This window comes from Macrosteles quadrilineatus, unplaced genomic scaffold (genome assembly GCF_028750875.1).
Source record: "Macrosteles quadrilineatus isolate MER2022 unplaced genomic scaffold, UCM_ALF_1.0 Scaffold_6__1_contigs__length_79288215, whole genome shotgun sequence".
NCBI lineage: Eukaryota > Metazoa > Arthropoda > Insecta > Hemiptera > Cicadellidae > Macrosteles > Macrosteles quadrilineatus.
The window spans coordinates 69,554,261-69,576,637 of NW_026542599.1; the positions used below are offsets into that span (position 1 = coordinate 69,554,261).

Sequence of the window (22,377 nt, forward strand, 5' to 3'; positions counted from 1 at the left end):
AGTTTATCCAGTTATCTAGCGAGGCCAGTGGTGTTTACATAATCAAAGCCTTCAGTTGGTTACCAGGTTTATCTATATTGTGGAAATGTCATTTGAAATAAACCTTTGTGTTATGTTTACACCTACGTCAATATGACGTGTGTGCTTCGGGATAATGTTTTAAATTATTGAATGTAATGGAATCTCAAAAACATTAGATTATTCATTATTTGATGTTTGTTGTTGGTTCGCTTTGCTAAAAATTCAATTCAATCCATTAGTTTTTATTGTAGCTATAAATGTAGTTCTTTAAAGGATATGGAAGCATAGATTTTCCACATAAGGTACAATCGTTGATTATAAAACTACACTCAGCGCTCTATGGTCAATTATGTCTCCGTCCATTCATTGCGTTTACAAAAAAGTATTTCTATATTGTATCTCATTATTCCTGGGCAATAACATTATAGCTGTCTACAAATAAGATTGAAAGTGTAATATTCAACTGTGGATAAAACTATATTTTCCTACAGTCACCCGACAAAGTGGGCTACCTTGCACTGAAATTAGTACAGAAATTTGCTAATTGCTGCATTTACTTACTTTTGCTGCACTCTATAATTCCAACCAAACAAAAAAAACAGCAAGCTTTTATTAGACATGTATTTTGTGTACGCTTGGAAAATGGTTGGAAATTGGAAATTGGTCTGTCGAGCCAACGACAGAGTGTTCTAATGTAAATTACTGATTTAAAAAAAACTTATTTTTTGAACAAGCCAGACTTAAAAATCAACGTACTTTAATCCATAGAATTTGTTAAGAGGATTAAATAGTTTCAGTGAATAGTATCAGAGAAAAGAATCTCAGAGTAAAGCTTAAATTTTGAGGTTTAACTGTGTTCTAGTTTCATAATAAATTGGCTACAGTCTTAAAGTCAATGTTTCAATTCACTTTTAGCGATAAATAATAAATGTTTCTAAAGAAAATCATGCTGCAATCGATACATAAAATATTAATTATTTGGTTTAAAAGAGACAACGAAAACTTTGTAAACCTTTTTGAAACTGAGTGGCCTCGAACACAAATTTTGTTTCAATTCCATTGCTACAAAAGATAAAGTGTGAGTGTAAAGTTTGAGATCAAGAATACTTCGCCATGCGATTTGTACTTCAAGCTTATTGTAACTAGACTTTATGTCAACTTTGCAGAATAGCACTTATCTTAAGTGATTTCAATTGCATTTTTATTTTGCTTTCTATTCTCATTTCTCTAAATTTGTATGTATTCTTTTTACAACTCTAAGAAGATATTGAAGAGGAAGATGTCATGTGATTGTGTACAAATATGATGAAACAGTTGGTTGTATGAAAGGGAAGAAAATGGGATGTGTTAAAACTCCTTAAATTGGTATAACTTGTTTCCTATACAGAATAGTAAAAAAAACAATAATTTTTATCTATAAAATTATTATTACTTACATATAATTTACTAAGGCCTATATATTGCCATAATATTATATGCCTACACATTATTTACCTACATACAACATAAAATAACATACGGACTTATTTACCCCCATGTACGGTACGAAACTATTGTTTACTATTAATAAATAATTGTAAAGTATTTTATTTTTTGTGAGAACGAACGGCCGATTAAGGCATTCACTACCAGGTGACTCAAGATCACAGGAGTGTGACGGGTGGTAGACAATGTACGTTAAACATTGTTAAAACATTGTCAACATTGTTTAACATTGGTAAACATTGTAAACATTGTTAAAACATTGTTAACATTGTTTAACATTGTTTAACATTGTTAAAACATTGTTAACATTGTTTAACATTGTTAAAACATTGTTAACATTGTTAAACATTGTTAAAACATTGTTAACATTGTTAAACATTGTTAAAACATTGTTAACATTGTTTAACATTGTTAAAACATTGTTAACATTGTTTAACATTGTTAAAACATTGTTAACATTGTTTAACATTGTTAAAACATTGTTTAACATTGTTAAAACATTGTTAACATTGTTTAACATTGTTAAAACATTGTTAACATTGTTAAACATTGTTAAAACATTGTTAACATTGTTAAAACATTGTTAACATTGTTAAAACATTGTTAACATTGTTAAAACATTGTTAACATTGTTAAAACTGAAACATTGTTAAAACTGAAACATTGTTACTGTTTATTATATGTCATTGGCCTATTGGATCTGATGATTATTGGAGTGTCCAATCGAAGTCGATCACCGTTTACCACCCTTTTTTGTATATTTACCGTCTTGTGAGTAACAGTATAAGCGTAAATATATGTTTTAAGTGTTATAAGACGTTTCTTTATTTACTTTTCGTAAATTTAATAACACGTACGATGCTGATCAAGAAGTTATTTATTAAAATGTTCTAACCCACAGAATATTACATTTATAAAAACTATTATCGTCTGATTTTGATCAGTCAAATTCAATTATTTAATTTGAAAATATAACTACAATTTTATCTTACACAGTTTTACTATTCATTTTGTACTAAAATTACGTCTTTATAAGAAAATTGAGTTAAAAACTGTTGATAAATGTGATGAAACTTTACTACTCTGATGTTATAGAGGCAGCCATACACAATGTCATCATAGCTCTCATGTGTCGTGTGTTGAGATGTTGAAGAGGTTTCCTGTGTTGCAAGTTTGAATGATGTTTAACAAAGTTGAGTGACAAAACCCTCACTTAGCTAATGCCACTGTGGCAAATCATGTTTCATATTTATCCTGACTGTGGTATTAGAATACGAAATGTTGGTGATTTGATTTATTTTTAGTTTGAATCGTTCTAAATTAATACATAATAATGGATGAAATAGCAAACTTATTTTAACGATATTAGAAATAGTAAAATTTATCATGTAATAGTTTGCAAGATTATGAACATGTGTAAGAAATATTTTATAGGTTACAGTATTGGTTTTGAACAGTTATACTTGTCATCATCAAGTTTGGATATTTTCTAATTTTCTGATCTTATGATATAGATGGATGATGAAATCCCGTTCTGTCGGAACATTGACAATTAAAAGCATCGTGAAGTCTTCGGTTGTTTTTACTTTTCATAGTCTAAAAGGCCAAAAAAATTTGTATGTCAATTTATATCTGTCTGCGTGTATAGGGCGACGCCCAAGATGGCAATACATGCTGCTCAGTACAATCAAAAAAATTTTACTGTAGTTACTATTTTTTTATGAAGTCGGCAATTTCAAAATTAGTATGACCGATTTCTAAAAGAATTATGAACAGTAAAAATTTACTGCAAGCTAAAAAATCAGCTGATTTTAGTCAGTAACAAAGCTACACGGATCGTCACACTTCATTCTACACTCATCCTCACTCATAACATTCGGGTTAAAATATGCACCTAGGTGGCGTCCTCATCTAAATTGGTATTTTAAAAAATACATCATTTATCTATCAAGTATCAATCAGCCGTTTATAGGAACTTATTTTGTACTCAAGGTGATTTAGGTAAAGTCAATTAATTTATTGACTGGTGATTATACAGTAGATAATACTGTTTACTATGTCAATGATATTACCAATTTTTTTATGGTTAATCAATGATACTGTAGAAGAATATTTTTCTTTAGTTGCTTTAAAGTACTATATTATTTTGTCATCACTGCATCTTGTTTCTGATAAAGGTGAAAAAACACTAAGTTATAACTAAAAAATATTTTTTATCAACCCAATCATGAACAGTAAAAAACTTTTTACATTTGTAACCTCATAAAATACTAGGCTTACAATAACTTTATTTTTGTCTCAATTCTTGAACTGTTTGTATCCAACTTTTATCTCCGTCCTTTGGAGTGCAGGAAGAAATAATTCATAAGGTACCTAGAAGTTTCTGTTGAAAAAGAAAGAAGAAGTTTTCCGGAAGTCGAATTAAGAAGTTTTTTACAGTAGGAAACGGCAAAGGGCCAACTCATCACCATTTACATCGTTATTATCTTCAACACTTAAAACAACTTTTAGTCCAGTAAAAAATTTATTTGTCGGTTAATTGGGGATGAGCTTAAGTCTGTGAGTCTAATTTATTATATGAGATTTTGTTTTAAAAATTCCTGATCCTCATGATGGTCCATGTCTTTGAAAACAGGTTTTCTCTAGATTGCATACAAGTTTTATAAATTAGTGGCTTATTTTGACTCAATTATTATAGTTGTTTTAACTTATTCCAATTTAACTTTTGCACTTTATTGGTTTTTTTAAACAAAACTTTCATGAGAAACGACAAATAGATAAATGAATATCTCCATGAAAGTCTGACATTTAATTAAAAAAGAGTTGTAAGCTTTTCAAAATACAGTAGGCCTATGTTGTTTTTAAATGGACGATCAGATAATATTTATGCTAGGTTAACATCTTTTGTTTAGTTCTTATTTGTGTTCAGAGAATTGCCAGTGTTTTCCAAAGCATCTACATAATTGTTCAATTCTTTTGTTTTATTTTACATACATTAAATACGTACAAAATTTAATAAGAGTATAATACTAGTCAATCTCTCTGACAAATCTAATAACTCACATCAAACATTATATACCTTATTCACAATAGAAAAATCGTCTTAAATTACATACATAAAGCAAGACAACTAAACAATAATTTAATTATTGATTTAAAATAATTAATTTCATGTTTACCTAAATACTTTTATGATTGTTGTTTTGTTTATTTTAATCATTCTCATTGAACAGTGACTAAACCTGATGTAGTTAAACTACACAATTGTATCAAGGGCTTAGAAGGATAACTCTGTTGTGGAAGTTTAGCCCTAATACATTGACTATAGAGTCTGGTCTAACAACTGGCAAATGTATTCAACAGATTTGGCCATGTAACACTGTACCGCATAAAACCGGCCAATTGTTTAAATATAGAATTTTAAGGGAGGTACCTATGTGATATGTATTTTTTTTTAGAATACAAGTTCTAACGAGGTAAAACAGAATATTATGTATCGTCATAATCCAGTGATGATCCTAGAATATTTTCATTTTGATGTTGTTTATTATTGCAGTCGCTGGACTATTCAATTTCATATTGCATATTATTAGCAAATTTCCCGTACAGGGAATATTTTTCATTTCCTCACAGGTAAAAATTTGAAGAATTTTTAAAATTACGAATTTTACAATTTTACCTCAAACGAGGTTTGCCTGTAATCCAAAAATAAAAACCGAAGATGATCTACTGTCAAAATAATGTTGAATTGAGATAGCAGATAATTAGAAAAACAGTGGTTTCAGTAGTATGAAATGTAATATTACAACCTCTAATCATTGTATAGAGAAATATTGTCGAAGTTTATACAATACCTAATGATAAAAATAATTATCAATTCTCATAAAAAGCAAGGAAACATTACTATTATTAGATATTTTATACTAAAACCCTTTTTTATGTACTAAAACAATATGATTGAACAAGGTTGTATTTGTTGTGTCAAAACTGTAGAATGTAGACTCTTCTGGGAATAAAAATTAGTTACATCAACAATAAAGTTCAATCCAACTTGACTAGAGAAGCAGTACAAGACAGGTAATAAAGGAACATCACGGTTTCTTTTCAACTTATATTAGGACGTAAAAGTTAACGATGTTGTAAAGGATGATGACAAGTCAAGTTTAACCAGAAACTTTATCTTTCAACGTTGTTTAAAATCCCAGAGTTTTTTTGCAATTAGTTTTTAAATTTACTCTTTTGATTTCCCTTGTTGCTAACTTGTGCCGTGTGTGATGAAGAAATTAATTTTTGTTTAATGCATTTTAGTGGAATCGCTTTTGAGGAAGATATAATTTTGATAAAATGTCCCATTTCATTCAATTTTTAAAGTCACATTTTAAAGAACAAGCATTTATCACAGCTATATTATGAACTATATTATATAAAGATATATTATATCAATTTTCTGTAGGCTCTGTACTTCGTGTACAATATTTAAAATTGCCAAGAAAAACAACGCTATTTATTTATTTATTTTCCAATAATCACATAACATCATAATCAGACAGGTGATTCGTCATTGTTACAATAATTTATAGTCTCTATACTAAAAATATTACTAAAATAAATTTCATATGCTGAGCCTTAACATCTACACAGCTTCCATTTATTCCTCCAATGAGAAGAAGGCCTTCTCCAAAAGAAAGTTTTTTAACTTCTTTTTGAATTTAGGGAATGAATCATTGTCCCTAATTGAAGAAGGTAATTTGTTGTATATTTTTGGACCCATGTACTGAGGAGATAAATGGAATACTTTAAGTCTGTGTTGAACTGGTTTTATATTGTTTTTAAATCTAGTGTTATGAGGATATTCATGTTGATCTTCCATGAATGTGTCAAAATCACTTTTAACCATTAAAACCAGTTAAAGATACCATTAAACCATTAAACCATTAAAAATATAAGAACTATACAAAGTAAGAATTTTAAACTGAATGAAAAACTCTTTACTGTGAGTAATTCGAGACACTTTGGCTAAGACTCTAACTGCTCTTTTCTGGGGGATAAAAATTTGTTCGGCATGACTAGAAGAACCCCATACTGTTAAACCGTAATTCATGATGGAAGAAAAATAAGCGTGATATACTGCTAATTGTGTGTCTAAATTTGTAGTATGTCGAATTACCCGAAGAACAAGTATAGCTGATATAGCAGAGCCTCGATAAAAAGTTTATCATAGGGATTATTAAATATAAGACTTGTTATCAAGGTTGACTATTTATCGAGGTTTGTATAACATGTGAATGAATCAATTATAACATAGTAACTTGATTAGAAAGCTTACTAATAAAAATCGTTGTCCCAAAGGAACCGTTAGAATCTCTTTCATTATCGTGCCACTATTTTATCTATGTTATAGACTAGAATGTTTTATATTTGATAGGTAAATATTATGTATACTCACGTTCCGCAGAGCTATGATTTGGTCGGCCTTCACGAGGTGTCGATGTTTGTCAGTGACCAAAACCACAGTTTTGTCCTTCAGCAACCTCAGGACGCATCGAGTGAAGATCCTGTCGGACACTTGTCTGCCGAGCCACCTGAACGGATCATCCAGCAGGTAGATGTCACAGTCGTGGTAGAGCGTCCTGCAATGTACAATGATGAGCTGCAATTTGTCGTAGGTTCAATTCAATTTTTTACGAAGCTGACAAACGATGGTACAGGCGTGCGTTTTGGAGAAGATGAGTGAAGGATGAGTTAATGAATAGGCTTTGAAATGTTTAACTAAAAGCATTCTGACTTTTCTCAGGATTCAACTTGCAACCTTCTGGTCACCAGGCAAGCACTTTATTCGCTCTGCTAACCAGCTGTTTAAGGAAGGTTTAAAATTGTTTACAAAATAAATCTAACACTGTTTTACTTGGAACTTACATGAAAAGGCTAATGATGTAAAAAAACAGTCGCCCTTTGGAGATAAGTCACAACAGAGATACATAGATGGACTCAGGCTACAAAAATATCATATTGTAATGTTTTGAGAGCTTTTCATATTGATATCCAATCGATTGCCCATGTGTGTCTATAAAACACTTTACAGCCCTTTGATAAAAACATACCTGGCCAAGTTGATCTTGGAAATCTGCTGAAGTGTGAGAGCCACTCCATCCTCAGTTCCGATGATTGTCATCTCTTTCTTGGGCAAATCTTGGACATCTCTGATGAGACCACAAACCTCCAATACCAGCTTCAGTCTGAGAATATTTACAAAATCAAGGGAACTGTATGTCATGTTGAAGTTGTGTATAAGACTCAAAGTTATTTATTTAGCGTAGTACCACTTATAAAGGAAATCGCTCACTCTAGGACTAATTGTCGGTTTCCTATCCATACAGTCACCTAAATTATCCAAGACCTGACCTTGCTTGAGTTACTATAAGAGCTTCTAACTCTTATTGTTGCAAAACTGGTTTGATAAAAATTCCCACTTACAAAGGAATTGCCTTCAGGTTAAGTGCAGATTCAGAAATTGTTTCTGCCTCAACTTTTAAGACTGATGTAGTTTACAGATTTCTTCCGAATTTCCCAACTTTTGACCAAGCTAAACTTTAGGGACAAATTGTTAAATATTGGTACATCAGCTGTTATGTCACATAAACTATACCGCTAAAAAAAGATAAAAGTGAACAAAAATTTTAGACTGCAGCTCACTGTGAGTGGCTAATGAAATTGTGCTGTTTGAATAAAAAATATCTGCTAAAACTTCTTCATATATGTATCCAAAATGTACGTAAGTATCCAAAATTCATGTCCAGATTTGAGGAATATCAGTAGGCAAAGTTTACACATTAACCAACATGATGATGAAAGCCTACATAGACAAACTATCTTAAAGCGTTTTTGATTACTTCTAGTAAAGTCTCAATGTATAAAGACATGTATGTACCGTTACCTCTGTTCGTTGATGTGTTTGCCGCAAACGATATTGTCCCTGACGGAGGCGGCCGGCAGCAGCCAGGGTGTGTGAGGGCAATAGACTGTGCGACCTTTGATGGCCACACTGCCTGAACACGTGTCCACCTCGCCTTGCAGTAGATACAGCAATGGGGTCTGACCAACAAAATATTGATAAGCGATACATTGATTTAGACAAAAACTAGGTTGATGATTAAAAAAAAAATCCTGATTAATTTTTCTTTATTTATTGTGATTTTCTAGATAGTTAGAACTTTTTTACATTGTTTGTTAGGGAATGGTCCAAATCCTGGCCTTGTTACTATCTAGCGTAAAAATTTCCTTAGAATGCCATCAATTGTATCCTAAATACAAATGACATCTGAGTTGGGAACAAAACTCGCTTGGAATTGAACCACCGAGCTCTGAATATGACATTCAGATTGAAGACAATATTTATGAAAGGAAAGGATGTGAATATGGTGAATCACTCCAACACACAACCGCCCAATCAATTTCCCACTAATTATGTCCATTTCCACAGACCAATCAAATGTTGTTCATTAATTATGGACGTAAACTTATTTGAAATTACAGCTACAGTATTTTTACCTTGCCAGCTCTCCAAGGTCCCACCACTGCTAGTATCTGACCCTCCCTCACACAGAAGCTGATCTTGCTGAGCAGCACTGGTCCAACAGAGCAGCACTGAGCTGTCGCATCAGACACACAGATCCTCTGTTCTGCTGGTAACTCTGCCTCATGTCTACCTTGCTCTGGACAGTCCACCATCACTAGCAGCTCCTGGCACAACCAATGTAACAGCTGTTTAGAACAAGTACTTCACAAACAGTAAGTAGCAGCACTGGTCCAACAGAGCAGCACTGAGCTGTCGCATCAGACACACAGATCCTCTGTTCTGCTGGTAACTCTGCCTCATGTCTACCTTGCTCTGGACAGTCCACCATCACTAGCAGCTCCTGTCACAACCAATGTAACAGCTGTTTAGTACAAGTACTTCACAATCAGTAAGTAGCAGCATTGGTCCAACAGAGCAGCACTGAGCTGTCGCATCAGACACACAGATCCTCTGTTCTGCTGGTAATTCTGCCTCGTGTCTACCTTGCTCTGGACAGTCCACCATCACTAGCAGCTCCTGTCACAACCAATGTAACAGCTGTTTAGTACAAGTACATCACAATCAGTAAGTAGCAGCATTGGTCCAACAGAGCAGCACTGAGCTGTCGCATCAGACACACAGATCCTCTGTTCTGCTGGTAACTCTGCCTCATGTCTACCTTGCTCTGGACAGTCCACCATCACTAGCAGCTCCTGGCACAACCAATGTAACAGCTGCTTAGTACAAGTACTTCACAATCAGTAAGTAGCAGCACTGGTCCAACAGAGCAGCATTGAGCTGTCGCATCAGACACACAGATCCTCTGTTCTGCTGGTAACTCTGCCTCATGTCTACCTTGCTCTGGACAGTCCACCATCACTAGCAGCTCCTGGCACAACCAATGTAACAGCTGTTTAGAACAAGTACTTCACAAACAGTAAGTAGCAGCACTGGTCCAACAGAGCAGCACTGAGCTGTCGCATCAGACACACTGATCCTCTGTTCTGCTGGTAACTCTGCCTCATGTCTACCTTGCTCTGGACAGTCCACCATCACTAGCAGCTCCTGACATAACCAATGTAACAGCTGTTTAGTACAAGTACATCAAGTAGCAGCATTGGACCATCAGAGCAGCATTGAGCTGTCGCATCAGACACACAGATCCTCTGTTCTGCTGGTAACTCTGCCTCATGTCTACCTTGCTCTGGACAGTCCACCATCACTAGCAGCTCCTGGCATAACCAATGTAACAGCTGTTAAGTACAAGTACATCACAATCAGTAAGTAGCAGCATTGGTCCATCAGAGCAGCACTGAGCTGTCGCATCAGACACACTGATCCTCTGTTCTGCTGGTAACTCTGCCTCATGTCTACCTTGCTCTGGACAGTCCACCATCACTAGCAGCTCCTGGCACAACCAATGACACAGCTGTTTAGTACAAGTACATCACAATCAGTAAGTAGCAGCATTGGTCCATCAGAGCAGCACTGAGCTGTCACATCAGACACACAGATCCTCTGTTCTGCTGGTAACTCTGCCTCATGTCTACCTTGCTCTGGACAGTCCACCATCACTAGCAGCTCCTGACACAACCAATGACACAGCTGTTTAGTACAAGTACATCACAATCAGTAAGTAGCAGCATTGGTCCATCAGAGCAGCACTGAGCTGTCACATCAGACACACAGATCCTCTGTTCTGCTGGTAACTCTGCCTCATGTCTACCTTGCTCTGGACAGTCCACCATCACTAGCAGCTCCTGTCACAACCAATGACACAGCTGTTTAGTACAAGTACATCACAATCAGTAAGTAGCAGCATTGGTCCATCAGAGCAGCACTGAGCTGTCACATCAGACACACAGATCCTCTGTTCTGCTGGTAACTCTGCCTCATGTCTACCTTGCTCTGGACAGTCCACCATCACTAGCAGCTCCTGGCACAACCAATGTAACAACTGTTTAGTACAAGTACTTCACAATCAGTAAGTAGCAGTATTGGTCCAACAGAGCAGCATTGAGCTGTCACATCAGACACACAGATCCTCTGTTCTGCTGGTAACTCTGCCTCATGTCTACCTTGCTCTGGACAGTCCACCATCACTAGCAGCTCCTGTCACAACCAATGACACAGCTGTTTAGTACAAGTACATCACAATCAGTAAGTAGCAGCATTGGTCCATCAGAGCAGCACTGAGCTGTCACATCAGACACACAGATCCTCTGTTCTGCTGGTAACTCTGCCTCATGTCTACCTTGCTCTGGACAGTCCACCATCACTAGCAGCTCCTGACACAACCAATGTAACAGCTGTTTAGTACAAGTACTTCACAATCAGTAAGTAGCAGCATTGGACCATCAGAGCAGCACTGGGCTGTTACATCAGACACACAGATCCTCTGTTCTGCTGGTAACTCTGCCTCATGTCTACCTTGCTCTGGACAGTCCACCATCACTAGCAGCTCCTGGCACAACCAATGTAACAGCTGTTTAGTACAAGTACTTCACAATCAGTAAGTAGCAGCACTGGTCCAACAGAGCAGCACTGAGCTGTCGCATCAGACACACAGATCCTCTGTTCTGCTGGTAACTCTGCCTCATGTCTACCTTGCTCTGGACAGTCCACCATCACTAGCAGCTCCTGGCACAACCAATGTAACAGCTGTTTAGTACAAGTACTTCACAATCAGTAAGTAGCAGTATTGGTCCATCAGAGCAGCATTGAGCTGTCGCTTCAGACACACAGATCCTCTGTTCTGCTGGTAACTCTGCCTCATGTCTACCTTGCTCTGGACAGTCCACCATCACTAGCAGCTCCTGGCACAACCAATGTAACAGCTGTTTAGTACAAGTACTTCACAATCAGCAAGTAGCAGCATTGGACTATCAGAGCAGCACTGAGCTGTCACATCAGACACACAGATCCTCTGTTCTGCTGGTAACTCTGCCTCATGTCTACCTTGCTCTGGACAGTCCACCATCACTAGCAGCTCCTGGCACAACCAATGTAACAGCTGCTTAGTCTATTATACAGGGTGAGTTTTAAATGAGTTCCCCCCCTACTTTTTTCTACATTTCTTAAGATATCAACTCTGGACAACGTCAGATCATTGTAAGAGTAGTAAGTATTTCATTTTGACTGGGTATAAATTTTTGGCCGCCATCTTGGATCCGCCATATTGGATACAAAGTTTTTTTTTCAAATGTAAAGGTAGGGTTATGACCCATCGTTTTAAACTACTTTTTTATGCTGAATACGATGCTGCAATTCGTTTTTAAAAATCTTGCTCATTCTAAAGTTTTGAGAACTTTTTATAACATTATTTTTAGCCCATTTTAACATTGTGCATCTAGAAACTAAGAACATAATCACAAAATAGTGCTAGATAAAGATAAGTATACACCACATAATATACATAAATCTTTATCTAGCACTATTTTGCGATTATGTTCTTAGTTTCTAAATGCACAATGTTAAAATGGGCTAAAAATAATGTTATAAAAAGTTCTCAAAACTTTAGAATGGATCAAGATTTTTAAAAACGAATTGCAGCATCGTATTCAGCATAAAAAAAGTAGTTTAAAACGATGGGTCACAACCCTACCTTTACATTTGAAAAAAAAACTTTGTATCCAATATGGCGGATCCAAGATGGCAGCCAAAAATTTATACCCAGTCAAAATGAAGTACTTACTACTCTTCAATGATCTTTCGTGGTCCGGAGTTGATATCTTAAGAAATGTAGAAAAAATTAGGGGGGGGAACTCATTTAAAACTCATCCTGTATATGTTTATCATTGTGTGGGAAGTTTGTTAAAACAGTGTCAGTGTAGTTTGGCATAAAAATATTTTATTGTAAACCAAAAGTAGTATCTTGATTTAATTGGTTGTTATTGTTTTTTTCTTTTTTACTCACCAAACCATTAAATTGAAACCCAACAAAAAAGCCATTTGTACCAAATGAGAATTATAATTTATTCATGAAATAGCGGTGATTTACTGTAATTGTGTTCATTGTCAACAAAAAAATTACACACGATATTTTTTATCATGTAATTTTTTAAAGAGGAAAAGTTAGGAAAAGAAATGCAACTATAATTTTTTTTATTGGGTAAAGCATGTAGGTTTACCAAAAGAATATGATTCATATAAAGAGTTTATCTTGATATCCTGCTGAAAGTATAAAATGCCACCCGGCAAACATGACTCGAGTTATACGCTGTAGGAAGGCACAAACTTTACAGCGCTCACTAGGAATGCTCTTTGAAGTGATGTTCTTTTTACATCATGTTGTAAAGTGGCAGCTTTTATTACTCGACAATTAATTCATTCCGAGCTTTATCTCTCACAAGGGTGAAACAAAACTCGGTAAAAGTGAATTGAGATGAACTTTTATAACTTTGAGTGTTTTAGTCTTTTTATGAGTATTTTTTATTTTTGTTTAAGGAAAAATGTTCACCCAGGATAAAGTGAAATAATCTCAGTGTCCATTTAAGAATTTAACCAATGACATTGAAATAACCTTTTCACATCACGTGCATTTGTGTTCATAAAATATCTATTGTGATTTATACCTATATTTTGTCACTTTCTTTTCTGTTAACACGTCATTTAAATTGTAGCATATGAAGTTAGCTGAGAGAGAAAAATTTACTAAACTGAAACTTTACACTGTACTATGAAGATTTTTCATTGGAAAATTAGCTACTTGTTTCTATAACGGAAGGTTTCATTTTTTTTACATAAATTGAATAAAACCTTTCCTTAGCACTAACTAACAGGTTTCACAATCAAAATAAGTTACTACCCAAGAAATAACTTAATTGGCATTTTTCTGTTCCAACACAACGTCAAGTTAAATATTAGTATAAAGGTAAACAAAATTCATATTAAATACCTGAAGTACTTGTATTGTGGTAGTCAGTTTGGTCAGAAGACTGAAACCCATTGGTAGGTTTATGCATAGAGGGTTTGTCAACGTCTGGACCAAACACAAAATCAGGAAAGCCTGAAAAATAGTCAGTTGACCACATTAGAATACTACATATTCAAGCAATCCGTTAGACGAATATATTTTCCAAATAATAACTAAATGGATTCCCTAGGACCAGTTATTTGACCAAAACAGAGATCAATCAACATACCAGAAGTCAATTATTTGACCATATCCAGAGGTTGACCAATGAGTTGAGTATCGGTCATAATTGATTCAGGTAATGCATAAATTAGTGTCATAGTCACCCATGTGGTTTACATTTCAATCAAGTTTTTGAATTGGTTTCATATTATCATAGTGTTGGTTAATCAACATTTGTTTTGAATTTACTCACAAATTAAGAAAATAACTTGGGTAATCTTAGTTGAAAAAACTCCTAATTTAGAAAGTTCTCCAAAATAAATAAAATAAAAATACTAGGTATGCCTTTTTGAAATGTATTTAATAAAGAAAAATTCATAAGGTCATAATTTCACAGTTTATATGTTTTTTAACAATCACGTCGCTGTTGATAGTTGTAGCAGTCTAATAGCTGAAAAAATTGGCTACTATATCAAAAACTGAATACTACCATACTAATACCACTTAATACTTGACATAGTGTCTGTCAATTCATTGTGAAGTTTGATGGTTTGAAACTAACCGCAGCTGTCCTCAATAATTAGGCTTAAAAAAGATTCTTGAATGCAATCAGCTTATCTAAATCAGTAGCAAGACTTAAGTTTAATTCAATCAACACATATTATTCATTCATCCCTGCAATAATATTATATATATATTCAAAAATTTACTAAATGCATATAGAATTGCATATGTGTATACAATTTCATATATATTATCGAAATATTATTGCAATGAGTGTGATGAATTGAATCCATTACAACAATGTTTCAGCTGGTTGTAGTCGCATGTATTGTAATCACTTCATTCGCATATTCCAAACAGTGCAACAACATATTTCATCTACTACAACCATAATATTGCAGTTTATTGCACCCATTCCCAACAATTAAATCATATTGCAGCCATTGCAACCACTAAAACCAATTGTGCTACAACGCTACAACCAAAAACTACTATAAAAATACATTGCAACAATTGCAATCATTCAAATAAAACCATTGCTACATTATTGTACTCACATCTTGTTCGCTGAACGCCTGTTGCGCCAGAGTGTAGACAGTAACTGACAGTAAGATCATCAGGTTGGAGCCGTGAGCCTGTATTGAGGCCACCATGGTGTGTAGTATAGCGTTGTACCCCATTGCAGTACTCTCCTTCCTGCGGATTTGAATGATTATAACATTTCCTCATTATGAAGAAACTTATACTTCATCCTCACTTTGGAGTTGTGTGCGTGAATTGTATATATTATTTCATCGTTAGTGCTTGTCTTTAAATCTAAAGGTTGCAGGATGACAATTCGGATCGATTTTGGCCTTTTGGCCCAATGCCATTTATCATCTTTCAAGACCATCTTTAAACACCTAAAGAGGGAGTTCTCTAGCATTGAGAATGTTCTTCACTCCTTTCAGACGTAAGATTATTTAATAAATCTACTGCTTGGGGTAGGCTTCAAACCAGTAAAAACTACACGGCTAAATAATACTGGCTGGATAGTAACCAAGCCTTCAAAATAAGAGATAAGATTTACTGTTGCCAGAGTTTTTGTAGGTTAGATCTTTGTATCACTTTACCACCTTGTCTTCAGGGATATTCTTGAATTCACCTTCTTAACACTATATTTACAAAAATATTTACACACATGCGGTTACTAGTATCGCCGGGGTAGTTTGGACTTTCCTGGTTCATGGTTAGGCACTGGTGTTTTGATCTCTTGCACAAACATAAACCAGAAAAATCCAAATTTCTCTAAACCCTTTAACAGCCCAAATACCAACAATCCCAGTCCAAGAAATTAAATAGAGGAAAAAAGACCTACCACCAAGACTCCGCCACACGTCCATCAACGTGTTGTCGGGATCGACCCCACTGCGATACTAGTGACCACATAAGAAGACTCGTAAATATGCCACACAAGGTGGAGAAATACATAGAGTGACACAAACATCTTAACTACAAGAACTCAGGCAACAACAAAGAGGTAAATCTATGAAGGAGAATCTAATACAGTACAGTATAACTTTATTGAATTTTCTACCTGCGAACGCTGGCTATCTTGCTGTGTACCACCTCTGTGAGAGATCTCTGTTTAATCTGAAACATCCCTGTGGCTGCCTCCTCCAACAGGAACAGTCGCTCTCTCTTGGTAGGCAGACATTGGTTGAGGATTCTAGTGGCTACTTGTCTACTCATCACTGTAAAACAGGTAAAGCTGTTACAAATAAATAAACGTTAAAGTACGAATTACATTAACTTAGCCATATTTTCAAATCCTTGAAATTCAAGTGCTGGCATGTAACTGAAGGCTGAAACTCTGAGATGATGAGTCATATTGTGAACAATCACCCTTTTCTATCTAGCAAGGGCAAGCCGAAGCCAAAAAGCACTTCTTCTGAATTAGTTGAATTTTTGCGCACCCCAATTTATTATTGATAGACCTTAAAGATTCAAGCATCTGATAAATGCCTGCAGTCTACCAACCAATTCAAGGGAAGGTAACGTCAAATTACTAAGAGCTGTCCTTCTAACCTCAGAGAGCTCTTCTCAATCGGTTGTTTCCTCGGACCTACCGCTATTCCTACAGGTTCGCCATCATACAAAACCATACGTTGCAAATGTCTTCTGAACCGACCATGTCCAGTAATCAGTTCTACTGTTAAATTCTTCCCCAATTCCAGCCTCAAAATAGCCGAGGCAACCCGCAATAAAGACGTATAAAGAGTGAGCTTGCAGTTGTTGTAGTGTCTTAGTTTAGTGACAGTTTGTAATCAGTTTTGATCTTTATGTGAATTACTTAGTATCTCTGGAACCCCAAGTGGAGACTGTTGTTCATCAATAAGGGTAGGGTTTTCTAGAATGCTTGTGATAATTATCAATAGAGGCCCACATAAATATGTCAAATTGTATAACTTAGGTCTCAGCCCTCTGTTTCCTTGAGATAAGGAGAGCACTTATCTGTTTAGTTGATCCTTAACTCTGTCAACCCTATCTATTTTATGAAGCTATATGTTAAAGCCTAACCCTACACTTTGACACTTCCTAGATGATACTTAACTTTGTTAATGGACAGTTCTCAAACTATTTTATTAGACATTTATTGATATTGCTAGAAGGTTCTAGGAGGGCTGCGCCCCCACTTAGAGATCCGTATTTAAGCTGGACTCTGGAGCAGAGCCGGCACTTCTCGGTCAGGACCTGCTACTGGAGGGTGTTCTCAGAGAGCCCGTCAGTGCAGCTATCTACTGTTTAGTCGAATTTTGAGACTTAGAACTATTTTGTATTTTTGGGACTTGTCATATTTTGAGTGAATTTCTGAATTGTAGTTTAAATCAATATATCGTGTTTTACTAGAAGCTCGGTTGATTTTAATCATTTAAATTCCCAAGCGAACCCCCACATTCGTGTTGTACCGGCAGCCACTCGACGGATACAACATAATAAATTTTCTGGTGTCAGGTGTGGGGTATGCGTAATTGTCGGTAATTGTCAGTCGATTCGATTGTCGTATTACGTGATCGGTTCGCGATACCGGCTACTACTTGGGACAACGAGACTTCTGGTGGAGCGCAACTTCAGAGTACTTCAGACTTCGGACTTCTGACTCGACTCCAGGGCAGTCAAGGGTTCGACTCCAGGCCAGCACCAAGGACATCAAGGCAGGGACGAGCATCTCCGAGCATCTCAGGAGCCCGGACGACCGTCACCACGCCGTGTTGCTGAGCAGTCCAGCAGTCTAAGGAGCATCACAGCGCAGAGCATCAGGCCGAGACAGAGCGTCGCAGTGCCCACACCGCTACAGGCTACAGGCTACGGCTACGCTTCAATTTTTAAACGTAAGTGAATTGATTCATATATGTTAACATTTAACGGGAGCCATGTCTTGTGAAGGTTTAGAAAGAGAGTTAGATGAGATTTGCGATCAGGTTATTCAAGAAAATGCTAGTGAATCAAGTAGCGATGAATCTGGTAGTAATATTGTTGTAAGTAGCAATAAGCAAACTAAAAACATGTCCAAAAGTAAAGAAAGCAGTTTGAAATATTTGAGTCTAGATCAGGCGTCTAAATTCGTTCCAGAGTTTAATGGTAGGCGCGATGACTTGTGTAAATTTGTCAGTTGCGGTGATTTTGCGATTTCCCATGTAGATAAATCGTATGTGCCATTGCTGTTAGAAATCATTAAAAATAAGCTTGTTGGTGATGCATATAACATCATTAGATTCAAGGAAATTGATTCGTGGGAACAATTAAAAGTAGCCTTGAAGGATAAATATGGGGATAAAAAGAACATTGCGCATCTGCAATTGGAAATGAGTAGTGCTAGGCAACAGAAGGATGAGGACGTCCGCGCATTTTCTGAACGATTAAATGCGATCCTGTCTAGTTTAGCGATTCAAATGACGGAGAACAAGCCGTACCAAGTAAAATCTGCTATTTATGATGTGTTAGAGCAACAAAGACATAATGCGTTCATTGAAGGTTTGCGACAGCCGATAAAGTTTTTAATGAAAGCTAAAAATGTTCCTGTATATGAAGATGCTGTAGAAGCCGCTGTACTTGAAGAGATAAATATCCTTAATGATCGTGAGAGTCAAGAATATTTCGGGATCAAGCCGAGAGACAACCAACGTAGGGATTCGAGAGTTAAATGTACCAATTGTGGGAAAGTAGGGCACGAGGTCCAGAACTGTTATTTCAAGAAAACATCGTTCAACAGAGAGAAGTTTCATAGGAATAACTTTGTTAAGAAGGATAGGCCTGAGCATCACGTGAAGGCAATTGTAACGTGTCACTATTGTGGTAAAGAGGGACACGTAATAGCTAAATGCTTTAAGCGTCAAAATGATATTAATAAGAAACCGCATCCGGAACGGAAGCCCTTTCAAAGGTTCGACAGACAGCAGGGAAACCAGCGACACTCGGAGACAAGCGGTCCGTCAACGAGTGCCAAACAGTTCAAGTAGGCCGCGTTGATGATGGGAAGAACCACGAATGCGTAGAAATGGAACTTTCAGAAACAACCAATAAATCTGTTTCACTATTATTGGACACAGGAGCTGACATTAGCATTATCAAATTAAATCAATTGGATGACGAAGCCCAAATCTTAGATAATACTTCAAAATTAATCACAGGAATATCAGATGACCCAGTTAAGACAATAGGAACTGTAAATTTAGATGTAAAATTAATTGACAAAGTAATAACACATCCATTTCAAGTGGTGTATGACAATTTCCCGCTAAAAAGTGAAGGTGTTTTAGGAAGAGACTTCCTAAGCAAGTATAAAGCTAACATTGATTATGATAGAGAATTAATGCAGATTAGCACTACAAAGTGGAAGCTAGTACCCTATGTAAATAAAATAAAATTAGCGCCAAGAAGTGAAAATGTTTTGTTTGTTAAAACCAAAAATGAAGGTGAAGGTGTAGTGGAAGGCTATGAAATAAAAGAGGGAGTATTTTTAGGTAACAGCCTTACAGAAGCCAAGGAAGGCAAGTGTATTGTTTCGATTACGAACACTACCGAGGAAGCAGTAGAGATAGAGACTCCGTGCGTACGACTGTGCACTTTAGAAGACATTGTAAATAATGAAGATTGTGTAAAAATGTTTAAAGCAAGTAGCGATGAAGCCAATGTACATATTGATAGACAAAAGGAAGTAGTTAAGCAGTTAAGGACTGAGCATCTTAACCAAGAAGAAAGAAAATCTTTGATTGAGATTTGTACAAACTATAATGATCTATTTTATTTGCCAGGTGATACTTTAACCTGTACAACAACTGTGGAACATACGATTCCCCTTAAACAAGATACTGCCCCAATTAATATAAAACCGTATAGGATTCCAGAGCAGCACAAGAAAGAAGTACAAAAACAAATTGACTCGATGTTGGAACAAGGAATAATTGAAAAAAGTCAAAGTCCTTGGAATGCACCTTTGTTAGTGGTTCCTAAGAAAATGGATGCTTCAGGACAAGTTAAATGGAGGATTTGCATAGACTTCCGTAAACTTAATGAGGCAACAATTGGGAACTCGTTTCCATTACCCAACATTACGGACATATTAGATCAGCTAGGCAAAAGTAAATATTTTACAACATTGGACTTAGCAAGTGGATTTCATCAAATTAAAATGAGCGAAGCTGACAAGGACAAAACTGCATTCAGTACCCCTTATGGACATTATAACTACAAGAGAATGCCATTTGGATTAAAATCCGCACCAGCGTGTTTTCAGCAACTAATGAACACGGTACTAACAGGGATTCAAGGAATCAAATGTTTTGTCTACTTAGATGATATTGTAGTATATGCACCTAACCTCAAGGAGCATCAGGACAAATTAAGAGAAGTGTTTAACAGGTTAAGGCAACACAATTTAAAGCTTAACGCTGACAAATGCGAATTTCTACGAAAGGAAGTCAGTTATTTAGGACATAAAATAACTGATGATGGTTTGGCTCCTGATCCAAAGAAGACAGAAGCTATTGAGAAATATCCAAGACCGAAGAATGCAAAAGACATTAAATCTTTCTTAGGACTTGTAGGATACTACAGAAGATTTATCAAGGATTTTAGCAAGATTGCACAACCACTTAATAATTTGCTAAAGAAGGATGTAGAATTTAAATGGACAAATGAAGAAGAAATGAGTTTCAACACACTTAAAAGTAAATTAGTTACATCACCTTTGTTGCAATATCCAGATTTTGATAAGGAGTTCATTATTACCACAGATGCAAGCAACGTTGCACTAGGAGCGATATTATCGCAAGGTAAAATAGGTGAAGACAAACCCATTGCATATGCAAGCCGTACTTTGAACAAAGCAGAAAAGTCATATTCTACAACAGAGAAGGAATTAACTGCAATTGTTTGGGCGGTTAAATATTTCAGACCTTACATTTATGGAACAAAATTCACATTAGTGACTGATCATAAACCCTTACAATGGTTATTTAACATCAAGGATCCAGGATCAAGATTAATGCGATGGATCATCAAACTAATGGAGTACGATTTTACAATTGTGCATAAAAGTGGAAAGAAGAATGTGAATGCGGATGCACTCAGCAGGGTGGAAATTAATTTAGCACAAGCTATCAAGAAAGAAGAATTAAGTGAAGAAGACAAAAAGGAGATTATTAGGGAGTATCATGACGCAACATTAGGAGGTCATCAAGGAGTCACTCGTACTTATAACAGGATGAAGCTGAAATATGATTGGCCAAATTTAAGGAACGACATTGAAGAATACATCAAGAAGTGTGACAGTTGTCAGAAGAACAAAACTCTAGTGAAGGATACTAGGAAGGCTCCAATGCAAATATCAACTGAATTGTCAAAACCAATGGAACAATGTGCCATAGATATTGTTGGACCTTTACCTGTTACAGCAGAAGGCAACAAGTATATTTTAACATTCCAAGATTGTTTTTCAAAATACGCAGAAGCAATTCCAATTAAGGATCAAACAGCAGACACAGTAGCAAGAGAATTTACAACTAAAATCATTTGTCGTCACGGTACGCCAGATAGGTTATTGTCTGACAACGGAACCAATTTTGTTGGTGAAGTTATGTCTTCAGTTTGCAAGTTATTAAAGATCAAAAGAATTCAGACCACTAGCTATCACCCCCAGGCTAATGGATCATTGGAAAGAAGCCACAGATCTCTAGCAGAGTATTTAAGACACTACATTGATGAAGACCAGTTAAATTGGGACTTATGGTTACCATATGCTATGTTTACTTTCAACACAACAGTACATACGTCTACAGGTCATACGCCTTTCTCATTAATTCATGGCAGGGAAGCACAATTACCCTCAAGTATTGTTAGGACAAAACCAGAACCTCAGTATAATTATGATGATTACGCAGAAGAATTAAAGAAAAGACTACAAAGTACGTTTCAATTGGCAAAAGACACTTTAAAAATGAAAAAAGAAAAAAGTAAAACATTTTATGACAAAACCACAGTAAAGAAAGAATTCAACGTTGGAGACAAAGTGTTGCTGCACGACGAGACGCTGCGTAGAGGAAGATCGAAGAAACTAAGTCCACAGTGGGTAGGACCTTACATAGTGGTAAAAAGAGACTCAGATGTTAATTATATAATAAAAAGAGGTAAAAAGCTTTTTAAAGTCCACGTAAACAGATTGAAAAAATACCACGACTAAATGTAACTTTTATGT

At 35.8% G+C, this 22,377-nt stretch overlaps 1 protein-coding gene across 1 annotated transcript in view; it reads right to left on the minus strand.

Annotated features, from left to right (window-relative positions):
• The window catches only part of LOC128997610 (ATP-binding cassette sub-family C member 4-like), a 32,175-nt gene extending 22,061 nt beyond the window's left edge, over positions 1 to 10,114 (minus strand). Inside the window, exons 1-9 of the mRNA XM_054423249.1 lie at positions 9,998 to 10,114; positions 9,807 to 9,950; positions 9,670 to 9,774; positions 9,494 to 9,598; positions 9,294 to 9,422; positions 9,055 to 9,246; positions 8,441 to 8,598; positions 7,608 to 7,742; positions 6,953 to 7,136 (exon numbers count right to left, since the gene is read on the minus strand). Coding sequence (XP_054279224.1) covers positions 6,953 to 7,136; positions 7,608 to 7,742; positions 8,441 to 8,598; positions 9,055 to 9,246; positions 9,294 to 9,422; positions 9,494 to 9,598; positions 9,670 to 9,774; positions 9,807 to 9,950; positions 9,998 to 10,114 — 1,269 coding nt within the window. The remainder of the gene's footprint in view (positions 1 to 6,952; positions 7,137 to 7,607; positions 7,743 to 8,440; positions 8,599 to 9,054; positions 9,247 to 9,293; positions 9,423 to 9,493; positions 9,599 to 9,669; positions 9,775 to 9,806; positions 9,951 to 9,997) is intronic.
• Positions 10,115 to 22,377: the final 12,263 nt, after the last annotated feature.